The sequence below is a fragment of the Eptatretus burgeri genome, chromosome 15 (assembly GCF_056783735.1).
Source record: "Eptatretus burgeri isolate ZD-2024b chromosome 15, Ebu_testis_v1, whole genome shotgun sequence".
Taxonomy (NCBI): domain Eukaryota; kingdom Metazoa; phylum Chordata; class Myxini; order Myxiniformes; family Myxinidae; genus Eptatretus; species Eptatretus burgeri.
The window spans coordinates 25,582,425-25,608,092 of NC_140975.1; the positions used below are offsets into that span (position 1 = coordinate 25,582,425).

Sequence of the window (25,668 nt, forward strand, 5' to 3'; positions counted from 1 at the left end):
TTGTATTGTTTTCCACGACTATGAATAAAAAATGACTTATTTCTGATAGTTCATAAAATTATACTGTTTCCTTTGCTCTTTGGTGTGCCTATAGTAATTGATGTGTGTAGGTCTAACTGCCATAGATTTGACTTGCTCCTTCTGACATCCCCATTCATTTGTTTGTACATCTCAGCCTCGTGCTCAGACCACCTTGGCGTGTACACGTGGGGTGAAAATGGGAGCTTTTTGTTGGGGCATGGATCTATGCAGCCGTATGTCAGTCCAGAGCCAGTTCGGTTTTTCCGGGATTCGAGTATCACCATTGCAAAGGTTAGGACTTTGGTGTCTGTGTGATTGCCTCCATCCACATTTTCTATTTGCGTTGCTATTTTCTAGTGTCCTTCCTTTGGGTTATATTTTTATTTATTATTTATTTTCACATCTCCCACCTATCTTATATTTTTCTGCTTTTGTAAACTACCTGTATGCAATGTCCAACTCGTACGACACCCTCACTTCCCCAAGGTCGCTCTGAGCCAGTTTCATTCCATCTTTTTGACTACTTCTGGGGTTGTATACACCTGTGGCCATGGTACTGGTGGACGTCTCGGTCATGGCGACCAGGCCAGTTGTCTGGTGAGAGCTGCAATTGTCCTGGTTTTGACAGTGGTTAACAATTGGGGCAGTACTGTACTTGCAAAGTGAATTTTAAAACTCAACTTTAAAGTGGTGTGGTTCGGTTTCCTTTGTTATTTATCAAAGCAGAACGAGGCTGCGTTTTCTTTTTCAATTGATCGTTGTGGGTTTTGCACACGTACTGTCTGATTTATAGAGATCGTCGACATCTCATTTGTTTTGTTTTTGCAGCTTCACCATTATGCTTGAAAGACTTTAACATTTTGTCGCATTAAACAAGATTCTCTTTTCTTTTTGATCGTATGTGGTCGTGTGGAAGAGTCTGATGGAGGACAACATGTTAACATCCTTGAAGAAGTGAAAGGAAACAGATAGATGTGGGACAATCTGGAATGGGTTTTGTGTGGAACAGTTTGAACTTCCGGGCAATATTTGCACAATGACAGAACAAAATGGAAAAGTTTGGTGAGCAGAAACTATCATGGGTAGCTATGGTTAAAGGCTCACTGGAGTTGAGCAGCCCTTTTGAAGAACTGTTAGCGTAGGGATCCATTGAAGCCATGCAGACATCTCCGCCTGCTCTGAGCAGTGACTATTACCACACATACTTCTTTAATTACTGTACAAATGATAAAAGTGCATTGAACTGTAGGGTGCATGTGTGTAGTATTAGAGGGTTTTACTTGCGCCACTACCATATTATTAAAAACTTTTTTTTTTAACATTGAGGTTAGTGGAAGAGTTGAATGATGGAGAGTTGACGTTGACACAGCAAGGGAGCGGTGGTAGTTGCTGTACTGGGGAGTATGAAAGAATGAACTTGTCGGCAGAATAAGTAGGGACATTCAACCAGGACACGGGAACTGAATGGGCTGAGTAGACGAGGAATGTGTCAGCAGACAGGAAAAGCTGACGAGCATGGTAAGTAGGGAAAAGTGCATGTGAACAGGAGAGGAAGATCAGTGAGAATGTAAAAAATGAATCCTCTTTTGAGATGTCATGATCAATCAAGGCACATGCAAAACCTCTCAAATGACCTTTGTGTAGGTTGCTTAGAGAAGAACATCATATGAGATTGTATTTTCTGGAAACGCAGGGTGAGGATATGGGGTTTGCTTGAATCTGGACGAGATGATGGTCTTTTCCACGGCGCATGTTGAGTTGGGTTGTAGTCCGAGTGTTGGCCAGAAAAGCGTGCATTAGGATCCGCACAATGTTTTTCTGCATTTTTGTGATCACCAGACCATCCAAATGAATATTCCGATTGATGCCACTCTGGCACCCTTGAGCATTTTTGTAGAAACACATCAATATGCAAATTAGTGGTGGCCATTGTGGACATTACTATTTTTCTTAATATCTCCAGAAGTAAGCGTCCAAACCCATGTTTTTAGGGTCACTGGTCATGATAAACCCACTTACAATTTGATAACATTGAAATTTAGCTCATTAATATGCAAATTAGCATAACCCTACCCCCTGAATTTGTCCGCACCGATCGGCGTTTTTGCAGTACAGTTGTACAACAACAACAAAACTGTTTGAAAATAACTTGCGCAGAGCCATTTATCCCCAGTACAGTTGTGAAGAAATGGCTGACCTCAGAAGATCAACAGCATGAACTGTTTCTGATCAAGTAAGTTGAGGCTTGTAATGTAATGAAAGAAACATTGAGAACTGAGTTTTCCGAAAGAGTAATTCTTCTGATACAGTGGAATGATCGATATTATTTGCAAGCAGGTTTTTTATTATTATTATTTAACATGATCTGTCTGAAAGCAACTGTATTTTATTGATTTTTAAAAGTACACAGGGTGGAACCTGTTTCCTGAGAATTTTTTTTAAATACGAACAAAGAAATTAAATGTTTACTTATGTTTATAATTACCTCTATTGTTACAGGTTGAGGTTCCATCACCGTGGGAGACTGTTTCTTCAGTCCCCGCGATGCAACTAAAGCTGGAAAACCTCTGGTAACAGTTGGTCCAGACAGAGTGCGAAGTATCATCCAGTCAAGCACAGCAAGACAAGATAGTATACATGAAGAGCTTGAACAGAGATTACAGGCAGACTAATCTATCGAGCTCAAATGCAATCGAGACTGTGTGTCAATGTACACATCATGCTCACACATAGAAAGACACTTGAAACGAATGAGTAATGTTTGTTCGGAAGATGCTTCATCAAGCAAAAGAAGCCGCCGTTCAAAGACGACAGTATTTGACTTTAAAGAATATTGCATTTTTTGCGGAGAAAAGTGCATCATGGACTTTGATAAGAAGAATCCTAATCGTTGGTGGCGAGTTCTCCTTTGTAGGACTGCAGATCGTGTTGATCGGACAACTTTCAAACAAACTATTCTCGATGTTATCGATTCCCGCCAGGATGAAGGAGGACGCCAGGTCAAGATACGATTAATGGGCGCAATCGGCGATCTTCATGCTGCTGATGCGAGATATCACGATGACTGCAGAAAGTTCTTCATGGCACCCCGTCTGTTGCAGCAGCAGCACACAGTGGCAGAGAAACTCAGGACATTGAGCCAGCTGTCAGTTCTACCATCCTATCAATGAAAAACGACATGTTGCGCATCTGGAATTCAGTTGAAGTCTACAATATGTACAAGGATCATGGAGGAAAGCTCTACTCTCGAAGAACCCTGTTATCCAAATTGTTGGATATACTTGGCTCTGAGCTTCTGGTTCTGTCTGGTAAAGGTGTTGCTAGTTTAATCCTGTTTCGCAGCAGAGCATCTATTGCGATCAACTTAGTAGCATCAGATGAAGATGACACCATTGATGTTTCCATAGAACGATTTGCCAAGAAGGTTGCACAGGAATCTAAGCAGTTGCCGTCCGACCCCAGTTCCTATCAGACTAGAATTAATATAGATATTGCTAATGAAGCAGTGAGTTCAACCCTTCAATTGCTACTCTCCAAAATATCAGCTAAATTCGAATGCACACTTCCAGGAGCTCTGATAGGAAACATCATTACAAATATGATCACCATTCGACCAACTACACTCCAAATAGCACTGGGAGTTCTAGTCAGTTGTAAAAACCTCATCGAACAGTAGTACAACTATCGTGTGACCTGTTCCTATGATGAGTTTCAGCGTTTCAAGGGATAAGCAGCAAAGGTTGCAACTGTTCACTTTGGGATTAGGGGAACGTCCAATGCTGAATGTGGCCTCGTTAAGGTTGTTGCTGACAACTTCGACACAAATATCTCATCCCAGAATGGACTCGTTTCAACGCGTTCTCTTGCAGTACTACTTACCATAAAAGATCAGGAGATATCTTCCACATCTGAAGATAAAGCCATCATCAGACGATTGCCCGTGATGAAATGAAGACACCTGTGACAGAAGACATTTTGGTTCAAAGGTACAAGGGACCTGAGAAACCAGTGATGCCAGTTGAAGAAGCCACACGTGTGGTGTTACCACTCCGCGTATTGGCTCATCAAGCTATACAACTTAGGAGAGTTCAAGATGTGGAGTTCTCTTTTCTGAAGCAAATCACTTCTGATCAGAACACACCAGAGTTTGGTGGCTTTAATACGAAGCTCTGCAGAGAGCAAGGACGATCCATCCAATCTGCAACGAGGGCCATTTATACACCACTCATAGATATGGATCCAGCTGATCCGGACACTATGTTTACAGTAATGGAGGAGGGAAAACGCTTGACCGCAGAGTGTGGACAAACCGTAACCATCTTCACAAACGACAAACAGCTGTATTGAGTGGCCGTTAATGTTAAATGGGTTTATCCTGAGCGATTTACCCAGTTAATACCAAGGCTGGACGGCATGCACACCCTTATGAGTTTCATCAGTTGTGTGGGTAACTTGATAGCTGAAAGTGGGCTGGAAGACGTGATGAAATCTGCCTTTGGAGGTGTTGCTCATATGCTTGGTGGAAAAAAGTTTCCCCAAAACTTCAGGGCCCTGCGAATGGTGACTGAGGAGGTCCTTCGTTCCAGCGTGGCTCAGGCAGAAAGTCATGAAGACTTAATGGACTCTCTTGAAACCAAAGCAACAAAGAGCATGACCACACAACTATGGGTGCAGAACCTTGTGAAACCTGTATTCATCATGATGGCGTTTGTTCGTGCTGAGCGTGAAGGAGACTGGCCATTGCATCTTTGGGCTATGAAGGAGATGCTCCCCTACTTCTTCACGGCTGGACATCACAACTATGGTAGATATGCGCTCTACTACCTTCGATCGATGGAAAGGCTTCATGGAAACATTCTGGAAATGTTCTTAAAAGGAGATCATGTGATGCGGCACAAGAAGGGCCTATGGAACGGCATATGCTCGGATATGTACATCGAGTCCATGTTCATGCGTTACGTTTATGGCATACATGGAATCGTTGGCATTACACTGAAGAAGTGAGCCTATAGTATGCACACGATTAGTCAGATAGTCCACGATCTCACAGATATGTTTGAGGGGCACATAGTCACAGAGGTGACCATTCACAAGGAAGAGAATCCATCACGCATACGATCTGATGCAGAGGACCGAGATAAGATAAGGAGAATGTGGATGGAATGGGAAAAATGAAACTTGGGAATGTGGATGCATCTATTGACGATGTCATTGCCGAAGCCACTGTGTTCATGGCTGTTTGCTATGGTAGCAAGGAGAGAAGCAACATTTCTGATGTTCACAAAGAGGTGTGGTCAATGAAGATGGCAAAACCATCTTTTCATATTCTATCTATATGCCATCAAAGCACCAGACCTAAAGGCTCTGCCCCCAACTACAGAGTCCTTTGAACAAAACGTGTGACGTGCTCATCTCCAGACAGCAATATAGAAGTCAGCTGCTGAGCTGCAGCCACCATCTCTGGATCCCACTCAGTACGGATGGAAACGTGATGAGGCATCAAGATCATTACTTCCAATTATGCTGCCGCCCAATGTTGCTCTTGCACCACCAGATATCTTGGAGCTAATACGATGTGGATGTTCCTCCGCCAAGCAATGCTACACAACTCAATGCCGCTGCACAGCAGCCAAGTTACCATGCACAGTTTTCTGTGCGTGCCACGGAGATACTGGCTGCAGGAATGAGCGCACCAAGACAGCTGCTGCATTTGCCCTTGATGATGACTCTGACACTGAATGAGACACCAAGCACTGAAGTAGCCTTCATAAGGTTTACAAACCTGTTATATATATATATTTATATATATATATATATATATATATATATATATATATATATATATATATATATATATATATATATATATATATATATATATATATATATGAACATTTGATTTACACAGGAATGTTTTCTTTTGTTCATGTTGTTAGCTGCTTTCATTGCATACTGCTGAATTGTTGAATCTGTATGAATAATAATAAAGTGATCTATATTCACAAAGACTGAAGTGTTTTTTTTTTCTATCTATATGTCTATTTATCTACATTTTCAATAATGGCGACTGCGAATTTGCATATTGATCTAAATTTCAATGTTGTCAAATTGTAAGTGGGCTTATGACCATTGACCCTAAAAACATGGGTTTGGACACCTCAACCAGGCTGTTTGGATGCTTACTTCTGGAGATATTAAGAAAAATTGTTATTTTAATAATGGCGACTGCTAATTTGCATATTAATGAACTAAATTTAAATTATTAAATTTTAAGTGGGTTTATCATAACCAGTGACCCTAAAAACATGGGTGTAGACACCTCAACCAGGCTATTTGGATGCTTACTTTTGGAGATATTAAGAAAAATATTAATTTCGACAATGGCCACCACTAATTTGCATATTAATTGGTTTCTACAAAAATGCTCAAGGGTGCCAGAGTGTCATCAATCAGAATATTCATTCAGATGGTCTGATGATCACAAAAATGCAGAAAAACATTGTGCGGACCCTAATGCAAGGTCATCTTGAAAAATGGTGTTTGACATCCGGACTATTGGGGGACTTCCCTGCTTCCGAAAACTGTGTTTGAGTGTTCAATTACCTGCAAATGAAAGAGTCATTATGGATGCAGCCAGTAATTTTGGATTTTCTTTACATTTAGAAGACTGCTTATTAGTCTCGTCGTATGCTTTGTGTGTGACAGATTCCAAGGTGTGTGAAGAGTTCTCACGTGTTCATCAGCGTTGCGGCTGGAAGAGATCACTCTGTTCTCCTTTCCAATAATGGATGCGTTTTGGCTTTTGGTCTCAATACGTACAGGCAGCTGGGTGCTCCGCATGAGCTCGAACTGTCTTTGTCACCTAAACAGGTTTAGCATTTTGATCCGTTACCATTCACACTTGATTCTATCGTTTAGTGATTGTTTTTGCTAATGACCAAACAATACAAAACATCATTTCCTAATGGCCCCATCGGCGACATCCCAAAGGGCTGTTATTTCTTAATTTAATTGCCGTATTTTCACACAAATAACCCTTTGGCGATACGTTAAATTAGTTCCAAAAATTTCAACTGCGGGGTATACTTGTGTGCGAGTTGTATGGTATTTCACCATACAGCAAGTGACATAACCACAAGGAGGACCAAGCTAAGTTATAATCATGAAGATACAAAAAGAGCAATTTTTTGTTTTTTTTGCAAGTTTAATTGTAATACAATTATCAACAATTATTTTGCATATTTTACCAACACATTTATATCTAATTACAATTATATAAGGTGGCAGCTTTTGTTGTGAGTTTGTGATGGAAGAACAACCGTCGAAAGGTGTCATGATGCTAATCCATAAGAGGGTTGTGGTGTTGTATTGTAGAATTGCAATGTGGTGTCATTCTTCATTGTTATTCTTCTCCTTAATTCTTCTTCTTCATCCATCACGATCCCATAACAAAAGTAAAATGTCAAAAGATGTCGTGATGATAATCCATAAGAAGATTGTGGCATCGTAATGTGTCATTCCTGCCTTGTTTGGTTGTTTGTTTTGTTTTGAGATTTCATCCCTCTGTTTTTACATTTTTATGTAAAATGGCGAAGCCATTTTGTTATTTCTGGGTTGTCTGTCCATATCTACGTTCATGCTAATTTTCTCTGTAACCGCTTATCCGATTGACACGAAATTTCACCATAGGTGTGACGACTCATGTCGAATGTTTTTAAAGACTCACTGGAAAAACGTGTGGCAGCCATGTTGGAAAAAAGGAAAAACTTTGGACCTCCGTATCTCTGAAACCGCTCTATGGAAAAAAATTAAACTTGGCATATGTGAACTGTTCCCTATAGGAAATAAGTGATTTTTTTTTAATGATGTCATAGGTGGCTTTGTTATGACTATATAATTGCATACGTCAAACGCTTTATCCGATCAGTATGAAAATTTTTGATGGTCATCTCGGGCTAAATTGTGTTGGAGAAAAATATTGATGCCATTGGTCACGTGATTCGGCAGCCATATTGTTTTGAAGATACAAACATTCAAAAATCTTCTTCTCTTAAACAGCTGAACAGATTGAGGTGAAACTTTACAGGTATGATTGCCTATCCATGAGGAATAAAACGTTCTCCAACTATGATGTCATAGGTCACATGGTTTGGTAGCTATGATTTTTTTTTTTGAAGAATAATCCTTTTAAAATATTCTTCTCCAGAACAGCTTGATAGATCGAGGGGAAACTTCACCCACATGTTCAACAAGCCTTGGGGATACCAGGGTATTCACGAATAATGAATCGGTCACATGGTCTAGCAGCCATATTGGTTTCAACTCAAATCTTAAAACAATTCTTTCTCTTGAACTGCTTCATCAATCGACGTGAAACGTCAGTTATGATCTAGTGGCCATGTGGAATATGTATTTTAAATTTCAACCTGATCGGATGCATGGTCTGGCAGCCAGCATTATTTAATATTTTGAATCTGGGTTCAGGGATTTAAATCAAACTTGGTCCAAGTATTATAATGATGTAATAATGTGGGCGGAGGCCTCTCTGTTGATGTGATGTCAGCGTGCCCTTCTTGTTTGAAATGTTTTTAAAAATATTGTTTGTTTGTTTTTGAGGGGGAATATATAAAAGAGTTTATTTAAGAAAACAAAATACACACATGCAGATCAGTGAGATAATATATAGACATCAATGCGTATCAGCCACTGGAGCAGCATCTTTTTTTTGGGGGGGGGGGGGGCTAGGAGATGTCCGCGGAGGTAAAAATCGCTTTTGGAATGGTTCTGTCCATTTTCTCCCCATCCCCCTCCCTCCCCACAATCCTGGCTTGTTTTGGTTGAGTCCACATTTACATTCTATTTCATTTCATGAAACACTTAACGTTTTGTAACTTCCTTGCATTGGGATCACCATCATCACTTCAGCAGTTATTGAGTTAGGTTGGGTAACAGTTTAACATTGTTTTTAGATGAGAAGAAAAAGAAGTACAAGTTGGCGATTTAGTGATCTCTTGTTTTGGTACTTTAGCGATGCATTCTGGCACTTTTTAAAGTCTTGTTAGTTCAGAAAATGCATAAGAATAAGAGTTATGGCTTTTAAATGCTCATGACTTCACTCTATTGTAGTTGATGAGCGAATCATTGTGTACACATTTGAATGGGTGGCCATTGTTTTCCTGTATCATCCCTCTGTATGGAGTACGTACTCCATGATGAACAAATCATCTTTTATCTATACATATAAAATTGTATTTTCTGTCTGTCTGGCTCTTTTTTTCTGAACTCTGAATTCCTGCTAGTAGTTAATATTGTACTTCCTCCCCTTTCCACCCACCTTTCCACCCTCCCCCATTAATGTTTGATGTTTCTTCCTACTTGTTCTTTTTTGTGACTATTTCCATTTTGTTTTATGATCCAAATGCATCCTTTTAGGTTCATTGTTCTCAGGTAAAGACAAAGGTGAGTGGAGTGGCAGCTGGGAGATACCATACGCTGCTGTGGACAAAAGAAGGTGTTTACACCTTCGGGTTGAATGCTGGGCAGCTTGGTGAGTTGTGATTGTACTCAGAATTTTGGAACTGTGCACAAGGGTGTCAGGGTATGCTGTTCTTAGTATTCGGTCATGGGATCCCAATATTTATTGTTTTGTCGCTACCTTTACTATCTCACTACGACCTCCCTTTTTTATACAGTATAATCTTCTCCAGGTCACTCCAAGGCCAATATGGTCTCTGATCAGCTGATTAGTTCTCCACGCAAGGTATCCGCGTTGCAGCTTCCTCCTGGTGGAAGAAACACACCAGAAAGGAACAGTCACTTTTTGATAGAGCCGGGTGTGCCTGTTGAAGTACCAGAAAGGAGAAACCGCTTTCTCATGGAGCCGCGTGTGACTTGCGCTGCACAGAAACCTGAGATAGTGAACGTTGAATCTTGTGATGGTGCTGCGGTCTGCTACGTGTCACATGGAGAACTCTGGTTGCTTTCATTGTATCAGTGTCGGAAGATTCGTCTTCCTCGGTGAGTTTTTACTTCCTTGTGGGGATTTTTGCAAAGTTTGACTCGTGACTGAGAAAGCAATATTTGGCTTGTGTTTCCTAAAGCTGCACTTATGCCCACACATCCTGTCATGAATCAACCTGGTTGACGATTTTTAAACTGAAATGCCCCCATGATCATTTCTGTATTGTTACCTTGAAACTATTATGCAGGTAGTTTGAGGCATCTTCTTATCATTCCTGGAAACATTAACAATGGTGAACAAACTGGTTTAGTGGTAATAATAGCATTTTTCAGGCTGTGTATTTGCGAGCAAGTTTGCACGTCAACATTGAGTGGCCGCGTTTGTGCTGTTGCTTTGTGAATTGACCTGCCTGCCGTTTGAGCACATTGTAGTTTGCATTCTATGATGGACATCATGATGCCATGGACACGCTTAAGCCTGTGTGGATGTCATTTCAGGTTATTTTATTTTTGCCTACAGTGGCCATGTTGGCTCTTTCATCCAAATATTGATTTTTATTATTTTTATTTTTTTCCAATGATGTGCCTCAGGAATGTGCCAAAGCCAAAATCATGTTAACTCGGCAGCAGGACACATGAATATACATCGGTATAGATCCATATTTGAAACTAGAAGGGCACTCAGAAGAGTGCATACCCCTGCCAGGCTGATTACTTTACGTTTTTAGCTCGCCTGTTTGAAGAACAGAGAGCTATAGCGATACCTCCGGCGTGAGCGTGAAAATGTTAAAAATTTTTGTTGCAAGTTATTTTTTCCTTTCTAATGTTTTTATCTCCCACTATTTTTTTATACGCCCGATATATATGTATATTTCTGTATGTATATGTATATGTATATGTATATGTATGTATATATATGTATGTATGTATATATATATATATATATATATATATCGGGGCGTATTATGTGCCGTCCGGCCGTCCGTCTGTCTGTCTGTCCGTCCGTCCGTTCCTGTCCGCACTCTAACTCCCAAAGTTTTCAACTTTCACGTCTCATATTTGGTACATAGGTACAGACTGTGGAGACGGTGTGTCGTGACGTGCGTTCGTCATCTAAAATGATTGCCATGTCAACCAGGATGCTGTTTTCCATCCGTTCCTGTTCGCACTCTAACTCCCAAAGTTTTCAACTTTCACGTTTCATATTTGGTACATAGGCACAGTGTGTCGTGACATACGTTCGTCATCTAAAGTGGTTGCCATGGCAACCAGGATGCTGTTTTCCATGTAGTAGCACAATTCTGTATATACCTTCTTGTTTGGGCATATATTGTGCTCACCTGCTCTCTTGTTACTGATTACAATATACAAATACATATATTGCTTTAAAATTATTTGGATCAGACTTCACTGCAATGCTTTATAAAAAATATTATTAGACAAGTCTTTTAAAAACGATAAATATATAAACAGGCGAGCATTGGGTGGCTTTGACACCAATTCTGGTTTTTATCCCACTGATAGGCCAGATCTGGATTAAGACCTGAACTAAAATCTAATCGCTTCGTCCTTGTCACATACGCAAGTCTCCACCAAATTTTGTCCAAATCCGTCCACAACTTTTTGAGATTTTTGTTCATAAATAAACAAACAAACAGATAGACGGGTAAAAACATAACCTCCATCCACCTTCGGTGGTGGAGATAAAGACAAAAACTGACTCTGCTCTTATCCAGTATTTATTTATTATTGTTTTTTTCTTTCTTTTTGTATACATAGTTGAGGCTCATGAAAGAGCTAGTATACTTAACTGATGAGGGCATAAAAGGATGCAAAAGGAACAGTAGAGAGGGGTAGGCGGAACACCTATAGCAGAGCAGACACTACTCTGCTATCCATCTTGTCCACCCCATGCATCTGTCCTGCCCCCCATTTCCCTCCCTACACCCATTCTTTGTCCAAGCCTACCTCAATCTTGGCCTTTAGCGCTGCTGCTGGTGTCTCCCCCCCCCTCTCTCTGCTGTTCCTTTTGTCCTGTTGTGTCCTGATCCGTTCAGTGTACTAATATTCGCTCTTCCATGAGCCTTGACTATGTATCCAAAAAAAAAACCCCAGCCGACATTTTTTTTTTTTTTTTTTTGTATACCTTGGTCGAGGCTCGTATGAGAGCTAACACACAACTCACAGCAAGGAGGCATGAGACAAGAGGGGTGGGAGTGGAAGGGACAAAACATTGGGGAACAGACACAGGTGAACTGTGGAAGGGAGAGGGATGGGGATGGGACGGGGAACATGACGAGGAGAAGATGGACATTACAGGGACTTTCAGGAAGGAAAGCAGGAGAATTGAAGGAAGTGGGCTTGGGTGGATTATCGGGGGTAGAAAAGATCGAGGATTTGGATGGGGGAAGATAAGAGGTGGTGGTGAACAGCTGTTTTGAAAGCCTGGAGGGAAGAATGGGAAAGAATAGAGTGAGGAAGTTTATTCCAAAGGCGGGAAAAAGAGGAATGAAAGAGTGAAGATGAGCAGTGATTCGTGATTTTGGTAGTTTTACCAGAAGGGGGTTGTTGGCGGACCTTGAGCGCCCTGTGGAAATGTGGTTGGGACAAATCGCAGAGAGAGCAGGGGGGCAAGGCTGGAGAGGAGTCGGTAGAAGACAGAAAGACCACCGACCAACCTGCGGTGATTGAGTGAGAGGCCCAAAGACTCAGCTTCATTGCGGGAGATGCCAATGATCTTAAAAGCCCTGGTTTCGACAGCGTGAAGTCGAGAAAGGTGGGAGGCAGGAGCACCAGCCCAGATGGGAGAGCAGTACTCCATCAGGCTACGGACAAAAGCTTTGTAAGTAGTCAGGAGCTCAAGAGGGCCGAGGAAGGACTTTGCACGACGGAGGATTCCCAGTCGGCGACTGGCTTTTGAGGCAAGGTTGGAAATGTGACTTTCCCAGGAAAGGTCATGGCAGATAGTGAGACCCAGAAGCTTGAAAGAAAAGACTTCTTCCAGAGGATTGTTGAGAAAGTGGATGGGGGGGTTTTGTAAACGGTCCTTTCGAAGAGACATAGTGAGAGTGTGAGATTTGTGTGGATTGAAAGACATGTTCCACGTGTTGGACCAGTTTGTGATTTTTATCCAGATCTGCAGTGAGCGAAGAAGCTGCTGCTTGCCGGTCTGAGGGATGACAGATGGTACGGCAGAGGGTGGAGTCATCGGCAAAGAGAAATAGAGGATTTTCCAGAGAGTCCGAGAGATCATTGACATGAGCAAAATGCATGGATCATCAGGATGTGGATCTCGCTACCCAGTTATACCTATCCCTGCTTACCTGGGCCGGCGCATGCGGTTTCCCTGATGAAGGCAACTTTGTTGCTGAAAGTTTAATTTGCTGTCTTTTTTTTTATTTTCTTTGACTTTAATGCTTGATATTGATGTAATATGTAAAGATTTGTTTGTCATTGTGGCACAATGCTGCTTTTTGGTTTGCCCTTTTATTGTGTACTGTTAGTATGTTTGTGCTGTTTTCCCTCCCCCTTTCCTGAGTCGCTCTCCAGTTGAAAACCAAGTTTTTCTCTCTTTTTCTCTCTTTGATCTTCATCGTACCTTGCTGCAACTCTCCCTTCAACGCTCACCTGGCATAGTGGTGTCACAGCTGTTAAGAATTTGGCGGTGTGCGGCGGCTGGCTTGATCCTACGGTAACGAGCTCGCAGGAGAGAGATGGCTCACATGTCATTGTAACCATTGTTGATGCTGCTGGAAAGGTGAGGAATTATGCATTTTATATATATATATATATATATATATATATATATATATATATATATATATATATATATATATATATATATATATATATATATATATATATATATATATATATATATATATATATATATATATATATATATATATCAGGAAGTTGGTGGGATTTCCGATGTAGGAATGCCATGGACACTCCATATGTTTAACACAATGCAAATCCTCAAAAAACGACCAAGAAACATGCTAAGTACCTACCAGTCTGCAGAGGATGTCACGTCCAATAACATTCATGAAAATGTTGGACAGCATCTCTGAGCTACAAAACTGGCTGACACTCAAAATAGCCTGTCTGTAATTCTCTTTCTTACTCTTCCTCTTATTCTTTTTTTTTTTTCCTGTCTGGACAACCTAACTCAGGACTTGGTTTAAACACCAATCGACAGTGCAGTTCACAGTGGGAATGTCCGTGACTACTCAAATTTTTCATAACTGAAAAGGATTCCACAAAGTAGGCATAACTGCATTCCTCCGCGTAGAGCAATGAAGGGCCAAGAGGAGTGGGTGGGCCATTGCCTGTCAATCAGCCTCTTGAAGGCGGGCCCACGGTGACACAATTGGCAGAGAGTCAGTCACACCTATATAGGTAACACAAATCTGCTTTTTGTTTTACCCTTTTATTGTGTTCAGTGACAGCATAGACAGAAACGCACGCCTCCGAGGCTCTCAAACATGTAAACAAACGCACACACATACGCACACGGATATACACATATACATGCACACCCATTTTAAAGATTGTTTTATTATTATATCGAGGTTTGTTTCATTCAGGTGTTTATATGGCAAGAAAATGTACCAAGTGTGGAAACTGGAAGCCGAGGGTCTAGTGGCCGGATGTTTGGTAGCTGGTCACGGCTGTGTTTCAGTCGAAGAGGTGATGTCAATGTTGCTGCTGCTTGTGTCAATGCAAACTCTCTCATCCTCGTAACTGAAGAAAAAGAAGCAGTCATTGGGAAGTGGGCACAACGTACCATGCATTCAGGTGGAGTTTCATTGATATTCTAAACTGCTTGAATCTATTACCACATAAGATAACAAGTACATTGGTCAGGAGTATAAGTGTGCACTGATATATATATATATATATATATATATATATATATATATATATATATATATATATATATATATATATATATATATATATATATATATATATATATATATATAGATGTTTGATACGACAGAACTTTAATATGGACACAAACAAACACGACATAATAGTGACTGAAGCTTTTCATGCTGCACTCTTCAGGGTAAAAATCGCAGCAAGTGATGAAGGAAGTGAAGGTGCGTGCTTTATACGCAGGTCTCAATAAGGTAGACGCTGATTGGTTCAACCGTAATGACGTCGCGGTTAATCCGAACACCAATTGGTCGGCTCATCTTCACCTCGAGCTTCCATTGGCTGGAGCAGAGTTCGTCGATGATTGACGTTTGCAACCACATCCTGGAGAGAGGGGTGGAGGGCCTCCCCGAAGGTCCAATCACCATTTGTTACTGTACTTCCCTTGATCTTTCCATGCTGAAAGAGACACAGAGATCGTACAAATTCCTTTGGACGACATAATATTGGATCGGTGGTAAAGATGAAGGTTGCTTCCAACATACGTGAATGAAACGAGCTCTGACCTCGGCTCAATATCCTGAACATATCTGCATTGTACTGGTCTGCACAGATAGGGTTGGCAACCAAGTGCTGTGCAATGGCAGATGAAGCAGGTACAGTGGCTGATGGTTGTTGGATATTTCTACATGCTCGTACTGGTTGTGTTCTAACCCTCACAATCTTTCTTCGAATCACCAAGGGGACGTGTTGTTTGATCCGATCAGCCAATCTTAGTGTTGTGCGGCCTACGTTCCAAGCTTCACATCGGCACTTAAACTCATAAATAACATTGCTGGTTTGTGAGGTGGGAAGCACATCCCTGTTGACTGACATCAGCAAACGGCGAGAGGTAAAGATTACTCGGGGTTGCACAGCCAGAAACGTGTTGGACACAATATGTTTGATTTGTACTTCAAACCTTCGTGATGATTGCCCTTTCCAGGGCATCCTCATATCGACTGGACATTTGTCCGGACCAAACTTCCGATCTCTTGTCGCGTTTCGAAGCTTGTGCATGTATCTCTTAACTATATGCTCAGGATAACAATTCTCACCGAGTATATTCATGATTTTGTCAATTTCAGCAGGAAGATTACAAGGTGAACAAATCCTCTGTGCTCTGTTAACCAGGATATTGATCAAGGAAATTTTGTATCTCGTGGAACTGTAGGAGTCCCACCGAGTATACTGCCAACCAACACGTTGGGATGTTGTGAAACCAAGGTTGGATCTATCAACCAACACGTCCAAAAACGGTAATGTGTTTGACGATTCCGGCTCCGTGGTAAACTTCAGCGCTGAATGGGGAGTGTTGAGCCATGCCTGGAAATTGTCACATGCTGTCTGAGACTCAAACAAAGCAAAAGTGTCATCAACATACCGATAGTATACGATGGGGGAATCGACCCCTTGCCGACCAGTCAGTGTCTGCATTTCATGATAGCCAACAAAGATATTTGCAAGAGCTGGGCCTAATGGAAAACCCATGGCCACACCGTCTTTTTGAACATACATGATGTTGTTAAAACTGAATTCCACCTCTCTTGTTGCTGTGTTCATAAATTCAACGAAGACGTGTTCTGAGATCATCGGCTGTTCCAGATCGATGTGATACAGCAAACAAGCGCATATCTCAATCGTCTCCGTCAATGGGACATTCGTGAACAAGCTTTCAATATCAAAGGATGCCATGATGTTGTGCTCACTTGTCGGTGTTTTCGCTCAAATTGATTCTGCAAATGTGAAGGAATCCTTAACCACAAAATGAGAAAGTGAATCCAATACTGGTTGCAGTACCTCTCCAAACCACTTGGCAAGTTCATGTTGTGCCGATCGCACCATGGACAGTATCTGTCTTAGAGGGTTATTCTCCTTGTGAATCTTCGGCAGGCCGTACATTATTGGACGTTTGGCTCCAACAGGTTTACGTACGACAGAATTAAACCTGTTGGAGCCCAGCTCGAGCTGTGCAACCCCAAGTAATCTTTACCTCTCGCCGTTTGCTGACATCAGTCAACAAGGATGTGATACCCACCTCACAAACCAGCAATATTATTTATGAGTTTAAGTGCCGATGTGAAGCTCGGTACGTACAGTGGGGAGAACAAGTATTTGATACACTGCCGATTTTGCAGGTTTTCCCACTTACAAAGCACGTAGAGGTCTGTAATTTTTATCATAGGTACACTTCAACTGTGAAAGATGGAATCTTGAACAAAAATCCTGAAAATCACATTGTATGATTTTTAAATAATTAATTTGCATTTTATTGCATGAAATAAGTATTTGATCACCTACCAACCAGAAAGAATTCCGGCTCTCACAGACCTGTTTGTTTTGTCTTCAAGAAGCCCTCCCATTCTCCACTCATTACCTGCATTAACTGCACCTGTTTGAACTCGTTATCTGCATAAAAGCAGCTGTCCACACTCAATCAATCAGACTCCAACCTCTCCACAATGAGCAAGACCAGAGAGCTGTCTAAGGACATCAGGGACAAAATTGTAGACTTGCACAAGGCTGGGATGGGCTACAGGACAATAGGTAAGCAGCTTGGTGAGAAGGCAACAACTGTTGGCACAATTATTAGAAAATGGAAGAAGTTCAAGATAACAGTCAATCTCCCTCGGTCTGGGGCTCCATGCAAGATCTCACCTTGTGGAGCCTCAATGATCATGAGAAAGGTGAGGGATCAACCCAGAACTACAAGCAGGACCTGGTCAATGACCTGAAGAGAGCTGGGACCACAGTATCAAAGAAAACCATAAGTAACACACTACGCCGTCATGGATTAAAATCCTGCAGCGCACACAAGGTCCCTCTGCTCAAGCCAGCGCATGTGCAGGCCTGTCTGAAGTTTGCCAATGACCATCTGGATGATCCAGAGGAGGAATGGGAGAAGGTCATGTGGTCTGATGAGACCAAAATAGAGCTTTTTGGTTTAAACTCCACTCGCCGTGTTTGGAGGAAGAAGAAGGATGAGTACAACCCCAAGAACACCATCCCAACCGTGAAGCATGGAGGTGGAAACATCATTCTTTGGGGATGCTTTTCTGCAAAGGGGACAGGACGACTGCACTGTATTGAGGGGAGGATGGATGGGGCCATGTATCGTGAGATCTTGGCCAACAACCTCCTTCGCTCAACAAGAGCATTGAAAATGAGGCGTGGCTGGGTCTTCCAGCATGACAACGACCCGAAACACACAGCCAGGGCAACTAAGGAGTGGCTCCGTAAGAAGCATCTCAAGGTCCTGGAGTGGCCTTGCCAGTCTCCAGACCTGAACCAAATAGAAAATCTTTGGAGGGAGCTGAAAGTCTGTGTTGCCCAGCGACAGCCCCGAAACCTGAAGGATCTGGAGAAGATCTGTATGGAGAAGTGGCCCAAAATCCCTGCTGCAGTCTGTGCAAACCTGGTTAAGAACTATAGGAAACGTCTGATATCTGTAATTGCAAACAAAGGTTTCTGTACCAAATATTAAGTTCTGTTTTTCTGATGTATCAAATACTTATTTCATGCAATAAAATGCAAATTAATTATTTAAAAATCATGCAATGTGATTTTTCAGGATTTTTGTTTTAGATTCCATCTTTCACAGTTGAAGTGTACCTATGATAAAAATTACAGATCTCTACGTGCTTTGTAAGTGGGAAAACCTGCAAAATCGGCAGTGTATCAAATACTTGTTCTCCCCACTGTAGGCCGCACAACACTAAGATTGGCTGATTGGAACAAACAACACGTCCCCTTGGCGATTCGAAGAAAGATTGTGAGGGTGAGAACATAACCAGTACGAGCATGTAGAAATATCCAGCAACCACCGGCCACTGCACCTGCTTTGCATGAAAATCAACAACTATGCTATATATCAAGTTTTTGACATATAGCATAGTTTAACACAACAACAAGATATGTCTAGTTTTTGAAACTTCCGGGTGTAAAATTGACCTATCCTTAGGACAGGTCTATTGAAGTTTTCACTTCTCTGGCAGACAAAATTGCATGCACCGAACAGTCAGACAACCGTTGATGTTGAGCACTGTTGACCCATGTGGACACATTGACATTAGTCAGAAGCAAAAGGGGGCAGCCTTTCTTTGTGAAAAGTTTGAGCAGCCATTTTACCTTGATGTTCTTGCTCTCAGTGACAAGTTGCTCGGAGAGAACTGGTATAGCTGCAGAGCATTTGTTTATATTGGTCGTGCTGGTAAAGGACTGTTTTACCCTCTGGTGCTCATCAGCTTGTGTACATCTCCAACTGCAGTGCTGCTTAATGCTATTTTCTGTCATACTCTTTCTTCCCTTTTCCTCTTTGATGCCCATACCATCCCCGACCACAGCAACTTCCCCACAAGATACCCTTAAAGGTGGTTCTTCCTGGGAATGGAGTAAATGTGAACCAGGAAAGGAAATTCCAGAAATGAGGATTCCGTTTCATTCTCTGTCTCACGCTCATCGTGCAGTCTCAGCTGTCTCAGATCCCCGTGGTGTAAACTTTGCCCTACTACAAATCCTCCCACAAACCTGGTAAAAGGATGTGGGTAAAATAGTGGACAGAAGGGTAACCAGAATGTGAAATAATTTGGTTGCTTATAAAATATCCATAATCACACACAATCATTAATTATAAGGAAGCGTTTTTGTTGATTTTAGGTCTTTTTAATCGTTTTAAAGTTCGATGTTCCTGCTGTTTGCATTGGAAGGAGAGGGTGGGGATATGAAGGGTGTGTGCATCATGGGAAAAAATCTTTTTTTTGTGGGAAAATTAGTTGACACTTTTTTTTTAATGCTTCCCCATTGTCTTGGTTATACCACCAGTCAGTATGCGGATATCAGAGGGTGTAGGGGTCAGTATCAGAGGTCAGTATCAGATATCAGAGGTCAGTATACGCAATGAGAGGGTGTAGGGTAGCCTGAAATCATGGCGAAACCCAATCCTTATCCCTGTGTCGTAAGAGGTGACCAGGGTTGCGTCAGGAAGGGCATTCGGCATAAAACCTGTGCCAAATCAGTATGCGGATCATAACGGATGATCCGCTGTGGCAACCCCTAACGGGAGCAGCCGAAAGAAGAAGATATATATATATATATATATATATATATATATATATATATATATATATATATATATATATATATATATATATATATATATATATATATATATATATATATATACTCTACCAGTCAAAAGTTTTAAAATGCCCCCATTTTTCCAGTTTTTACTGAAATTTAAGCAGTCACTCACCTGCATTTTTTTTCTTTTTTTTGTCTTTTATTTATGTTTTCATTTTTGGATATTGTCCGACGATTCTATGAATTTTTCCAGTGTACCAGCTTCAATGTCCATCAGCACACAAAATTGCAGCTTTCGACATCACTCGGAAGGTACCAATCTTTAATACGAATCAGTCAGTGGTTATAAATTGCGATTATTTATATATATATATATATATATATATATATATATACTGGGGGCTGCAAATTAGGTATACAGTAAGGATTATACCAGTATATCATTACTGTATACCTACTTTTGCAGCCCGCTGTATATTTATATATATATATATATATTCATATATATATATATAGTGGCATGCGCCTGTAATCCGGCTACTCGGAGGCTTGGGCTTGAGGACGGGAGCTCTGCGCTGGGCCGCGCAATGAGAGGGTGTAGGGTAGCCTGAAATCATGGCGAAACCAAATCCTTATCCCTGTGTCGTAAGAGGCGACCAGGGTTGCGTCAGGAAGGGCATTCGGCGTAAAACCTGTGCCAAATCAGTATGCGGATCATAACGGATGATCCGCTGTGGCAACCCCTAACGGGAGCAGCCGAAAGAAGAAGAGATATATATATATATATATATATATATATATATATATATATATATATATATATATATATATATACTCTACCAGTCAAAAGTTTTAAAATGCCCCCATTTTTCCAGTTTTTACTGAAATTTAAGCAGTTTAATGTTTCAATGTACTCTAGAATTAAAGCACAGAACAAATAAATAATTGCAGATAAAAATGAAATCATGGAATCATTTTGTTGAACAAAATTTAATCTAAATTTTTGACTCGTCAAAGTAGCCACCTTTTGCAGGTATTACAGCCAAACATACTCGTGGCATTCTTTCTACAATGGAAATCAAATATTGTTTGGGAAGTTCTTCCCGACACTGTTACAGAAGTCAGAGTTTCAGGGCAGTGCAGAAGTCAGAGTTGCAACACATCAGGGAAGTGGCGGAGGTGCAGCGGGTGCGGGCAGTGGCTGAGGTGCATTGGGTGTGGGCAGTGGTGGAGGTACAGCGGGTACGGGCAGTGGTGGGGGTTCAGGCAGTGGTGGGGGTGTAGGCAGCGGTGAATGTGCAGTGGGTGCGGGCAGTGGTGTATGTACAGAGGGTGCAGGCAGTTGTGGAGGTGTTGCAATAGAAATTGGTAGAAATGAGGTGTCAGAGACAGTTTTTGTGGTTGATGAGACAATTGAATATGTGGATTCTTCATTCTGTAGGAAGGATTGTAGACACAGAATTCTGTGTAGTTTTGAAGGAGCGGGAGTTAGCGACATTGAAGGAAGGGTAAACGATATTGTATCGGGTCACGGCAGGAAGACGTTGGTTGTGGTACACCAAGGTGCGAATGATGTAGGGAAAGTTTACTCAGCGGTTTTGAAAAATAGATGCAGGATATTGGGGAAGCGGCTGAAAGCAAAGGGTTGTGAGGTCATGTTTTCTGGGATCCTCCCAAGATTAGGAAACTATGTAGAAATTATGAGCAGAGCAATAGACGTCAACCAATGGGTGTAAGAATGGTGTAGGGAGGAAGGTTTTACATTTGGGAAGCTGTGGGAATCATTTAGGGGACAAAGGGAGTGTTTCCAGAATGATGGCTGTATATTAAATAGAAAGGGGGCAGCAAGGTTTACAGTGGGAATTGAGGAAGGAATTCAGGCTTTTTTAGGTCAGCGGAGGGTGGGGAAGCTATAAAGGAAGGAACGGATGAAGTAATTGGGATGAGTAAGGCCAGGCAGAAAAATAGAATTTCAGGAAGGGAAAAGTAAAATATTGTCTATATCAATGCCAGAAGTTTTAATAATAAGAGGAAGAGCTTGAAGCCAAAGTAGATAGCGAGTAGTACGATATAGTTGCAGTGAGTGAGATGGTTTAAGGAAGAGAGTAACTGGAGGACAGGATTAGAAGGCTACAAGGTGTATCAGTGTTATTGGAAGGAGAGAATAGGAGGAGGAGTAGCAATCTGGGTAAAGGACAGCATTGCATAAAGAGAAAGGGGTGGCATTAAGGAAGGAATAATTGTTGAGGATTCTGTGTGGGTAGAGATTCGAGATTGTAAAAACAGTAAGATACTGGTAGGATGCTTTTATAGGGCTCCAGTTGGGAAGGAAGAGGAGGAAGGAGGAATACATGAAGAATTCAAAAGGGCATGTGGTAAGGGGATAGTATTGATTATGGGGGATTTTAACTTGCCATGGATATTGGGTCCAGGAACAGGGAAAGGGCAGAGCGGATGAGGATTTCCTAGTTTTAGTCCAGGATTGCTTTTTAGCCTAGTTTGTAGATAAGCCCATGAGGGCAGTGCAGTGCGAGACCTCCTTTGAAGTGACAATCCCAATATGGTGGAGGAGGTGGTTGGGGAGCATTTTGGAGCAAGTGACCATAACATTGTATGTGCAAAGATTCTATTAAGGGTTTGAGTTCAGGATAGTTGGGTAAGGCTATTCAATTTCAGGAAGGCAATCTTTGAGGGTAGGAGGAGAGAATTGGGTGATGGAGATTGGGAGACCTAACAGGACAATCAGCATCAGAAAAATGGGAAACCTTCAAGGACCAAATGTGTCGAGTGCAGAGTAAGTACATTTCAATGAGGTGTAAAACTAGAAGTCAAAAGAGACCAGGGTGGTTGAGCAGTGAGAAAAGGAATGCTATTAAGGAGAAGCAGAAGGCATTTATTAGGCTGAAAATAACAGGACTGGAGTTATATTTATATCACTATTGAAGTAAACAGAGGCAAGTGAAGAAAATAACTTGGCAAGCCAAAAGAGAGTATGAGAAGGACATGGCTAAGAATATTAAACATAATTGCAAGGCTTTCTTTAAGTATATCAGGGGAAAAGAACAGGTTGGGACCAGTGTGGGCCCATTGAGGAATAGTACCAGGAGAGTGGTTTGTGATGAAAGTGAGATGGCAGGCTTATTAAACAGGTATTTTCTTCAACTTTTACACAAGAACAGTCAGGAGAATTGCCAACAGCTGAGAGTATCGATCGCGGAGGTGACGCAGGGCTTTTACAGAAGATCCAGGTTGGAGTGGAGGAAGTAAAGGAACAGCTGAGAGTAGATGAGGCTCTGGGCCAGATAATATGCACCTGGGAGTATTGAGGGACGTGCCTGAGCAAGTAAGCGAGATGTTAACGGATATTTTCAATAGCTCACTGGAGTCAGGACAGGTACCGGAGGATTGGAGAGTAGCAAATGTAACACCATTATTCAAGAAAGGATCCAGAGAAGAATTGGGAAACGCCAGACCTGTTTGTTTGACTTCAGTTGTGAAGAAGGTGTTGGAGACATTAATTAAAGACCAAATGAGGAACCATTTAAACAAATAAACTCATTAAAGGTAGTCAGCATGGGTTTATCAAAGGTAGTTCCTGTTTAATAAATCTTTTAGAGTTCGATGAAGCAGTGTCTGATTGGGTGGATGAGGGAAAGGCAGTGGACATAGTATATCTAGACTTGAAGAAGGCATTTGATAAGGTACCACATCAGAGGTTGTTAGCCAAAGTGAGGGCTTGTGGAGTGGCTGTTCAGGTAGCTAATTGGATTGCAAACTGGCTTCGTGATCGGAAGCAAAGAGTGGCTGTGAGTGGGAGGATGTCTTGCTGGGAGGATGTAAGTTGTGGGGTACCTCAGGGATCAGAACTTGGACCATTGCTATTCAATATTTACATGAACAATTTGGAAAATGGGGTAAAGAGTAAGCTTTCCAAATTTGCAGACGACCCAAAGCTTGGAGGTAAGGTGGATAGCAGGGGGGGGGGGGTGGTGAACAGATACAAGAGAGTATTGATACTTGTATGTATTTGGCAAAAGACTGCTAGATGGAATTTAACCTGAGCAGGTGCAAGGTGTTGGGGATGGGAAAGAACAATGAAAATAGAGATTACAGGATGCAAGGGGTAATTTTGGAGCGTGTCTCACAGGAGAAGGATACGTGGTAATAATCGATACGTGGTGGTAATAGTAATATTAGATACGTGGTGGTAATAGATACGTGGTGGGGTGGTAATAGATACGGGAGGTAAGCAGGCAGCACAGTGCCAGACAGCTCTCGGTAAAGCAAATTTGGTTTGAGGCTGTATAAGGAGGGGGATCAATTCTAAATCAAAAAAGGTGGTGTTAACATTGTACAGGAATTTAGTGAGGGCCACATCTAGAATATTGTGTGCAGTTTTGGTCACCACAGTTCCAGAAGGACATATATGCCAGAGAGAAGGTTCAGCGTAGGGCTACTAGATTGATTCCGGGCCGAGCTCAACTCAGCTATGATGAGCGGTTGAAGGAGACAGGGCTTTATTCACGAGAAAGGAGGTGGTTGCGAGGAGATATGATAGAGATGTTTAAGATAATGAAAGGTCTGGATAAAATAAGTTATTCTGTTATTCAACAGAGTAGACAGTGACAGAACCAGGGGCCATAGCCTGAGAGTAAAGAAGAGGAGAGTTAAGACGGTGGTAAGGCAGGGAACTTTCACTCAGAGAGTAGTTAATGCATGGAATGGTCTTCCTGGAAAAGCAGTGGCAGCAGAAAAAGTAGATAAGTTTAAATTAGAATTAGATAGGTACCTGGAAGTTATGGAGATAGAGGGGTGTGGGGATGTTGATAAGACTTTTAGGTAGTTTGAGTATTGATGGGTGATTGTGTGCAGAGTGCTGTTGGTGGGGGTCTTGTTAAGGGGGATTGTGTGGTTGATGTGTGATTTTAACCAAGCCCATGCCCCCTCTCTGAGGGGAAGAAAAGAAAGAAAAAAAATTACAACCCCCTCCTCCCCCCCCCAAAAAATGTTTTTTTTTGCATTTTCTTTGTTGGATCTTGGGTTGGTGTGGTCTTCGCACAGGCATGATGGGCTGAATGGCCTCCACCTGTGTTCGATTTCCTTGTTGTCCTCCTTGTTGTTGCTCACCCATTACTTGTTCCCTGAAAAGGGCCTTTTTTAACAACTCTGAAATTTACATTATTTTTCAGTTTTTGGTAACCTAAACGTTTTTGTTAACCTCTGGCAGTTTATCGCTTAGCTTTGTACTATTTCAGGTTATTCAGATCAAACCCAGTCTGTAAATTAATAACATTCATTTACATTTACATAGGGAAAATCCTCCATTCATGGACTTGAACTGCTTAAATTTCAGTAAAAACTGAAAAATGGGGGTGTTCTAAAACTTTCGACTGGTAGAGCACACACACACACACACACACACACACACACACACACACACACACACACACACACACACACACACACACACACACACACACACACACACACACACCGAACACGTATTTTCAAGCAAAAGGAATGGAAGAGCGAACTTACCCCAAGTACATATTCCCCTTAGGCAGACTTACTTAGACAAAAGACATTGTTGCAGAAATGGGCCCTTAGTGGGTTATTAAATATAGAAATTGCCCAGTTCCCCCCTTAAATGCATGTTTAGCCAGGTTGTTTGGTAATCGGATGTTA

The 25,668-nt window shown here is 41.6% G+C and overlaps 1 protein-coding gene across 5 annotated transcripts in view; it reads left to right on the forward strand.

Moving 5' to 3' along the window:
• Positions 1-25,668, forward strand: part of IBTK (inhibitor of Bruton tyrosine kinase) — a 76,694-nt gene that overhangs the window by 5,567 nt on the left and 45,459 nt on the right. For all 5 annotated transcript variants that reach the window (XR_015051482.1, XM_085855876.1, XM_085855877.1 and 2 more), the window contains 8 exons: positions 176-312; positions 508-618; positions 6,727-6,891; positions 9,454-9,568; positions 9,729-10,038; positions 13,618-13,738; positions 14,571-14,781; positions 19,248-19,434. Coding sequence is in view for 4 of the 5 variants with exons in the window: in XM_085855876.1 (XP_085712002.1) it covers positions 176-312; positions 508-618; positions 6,727-6,891; positions 9,454-9,568; positions 9,729-10,038; positions 13,618-13,738; positions 14,571-14,781; positions 19,248-19,434 (1,357 nt within the window). In the remaining variant the exon portion in view is untranslated. The remainder of the gene's footprint in view (positions 1-175; positions 313-507; positions 619-6,726; positions 6,892-9,453; positions 9,569-9,728; positions 10,039-13,617; positions 13,739-14,570; positions 14,782-19,247; positions 19,435-25,668) is intronic.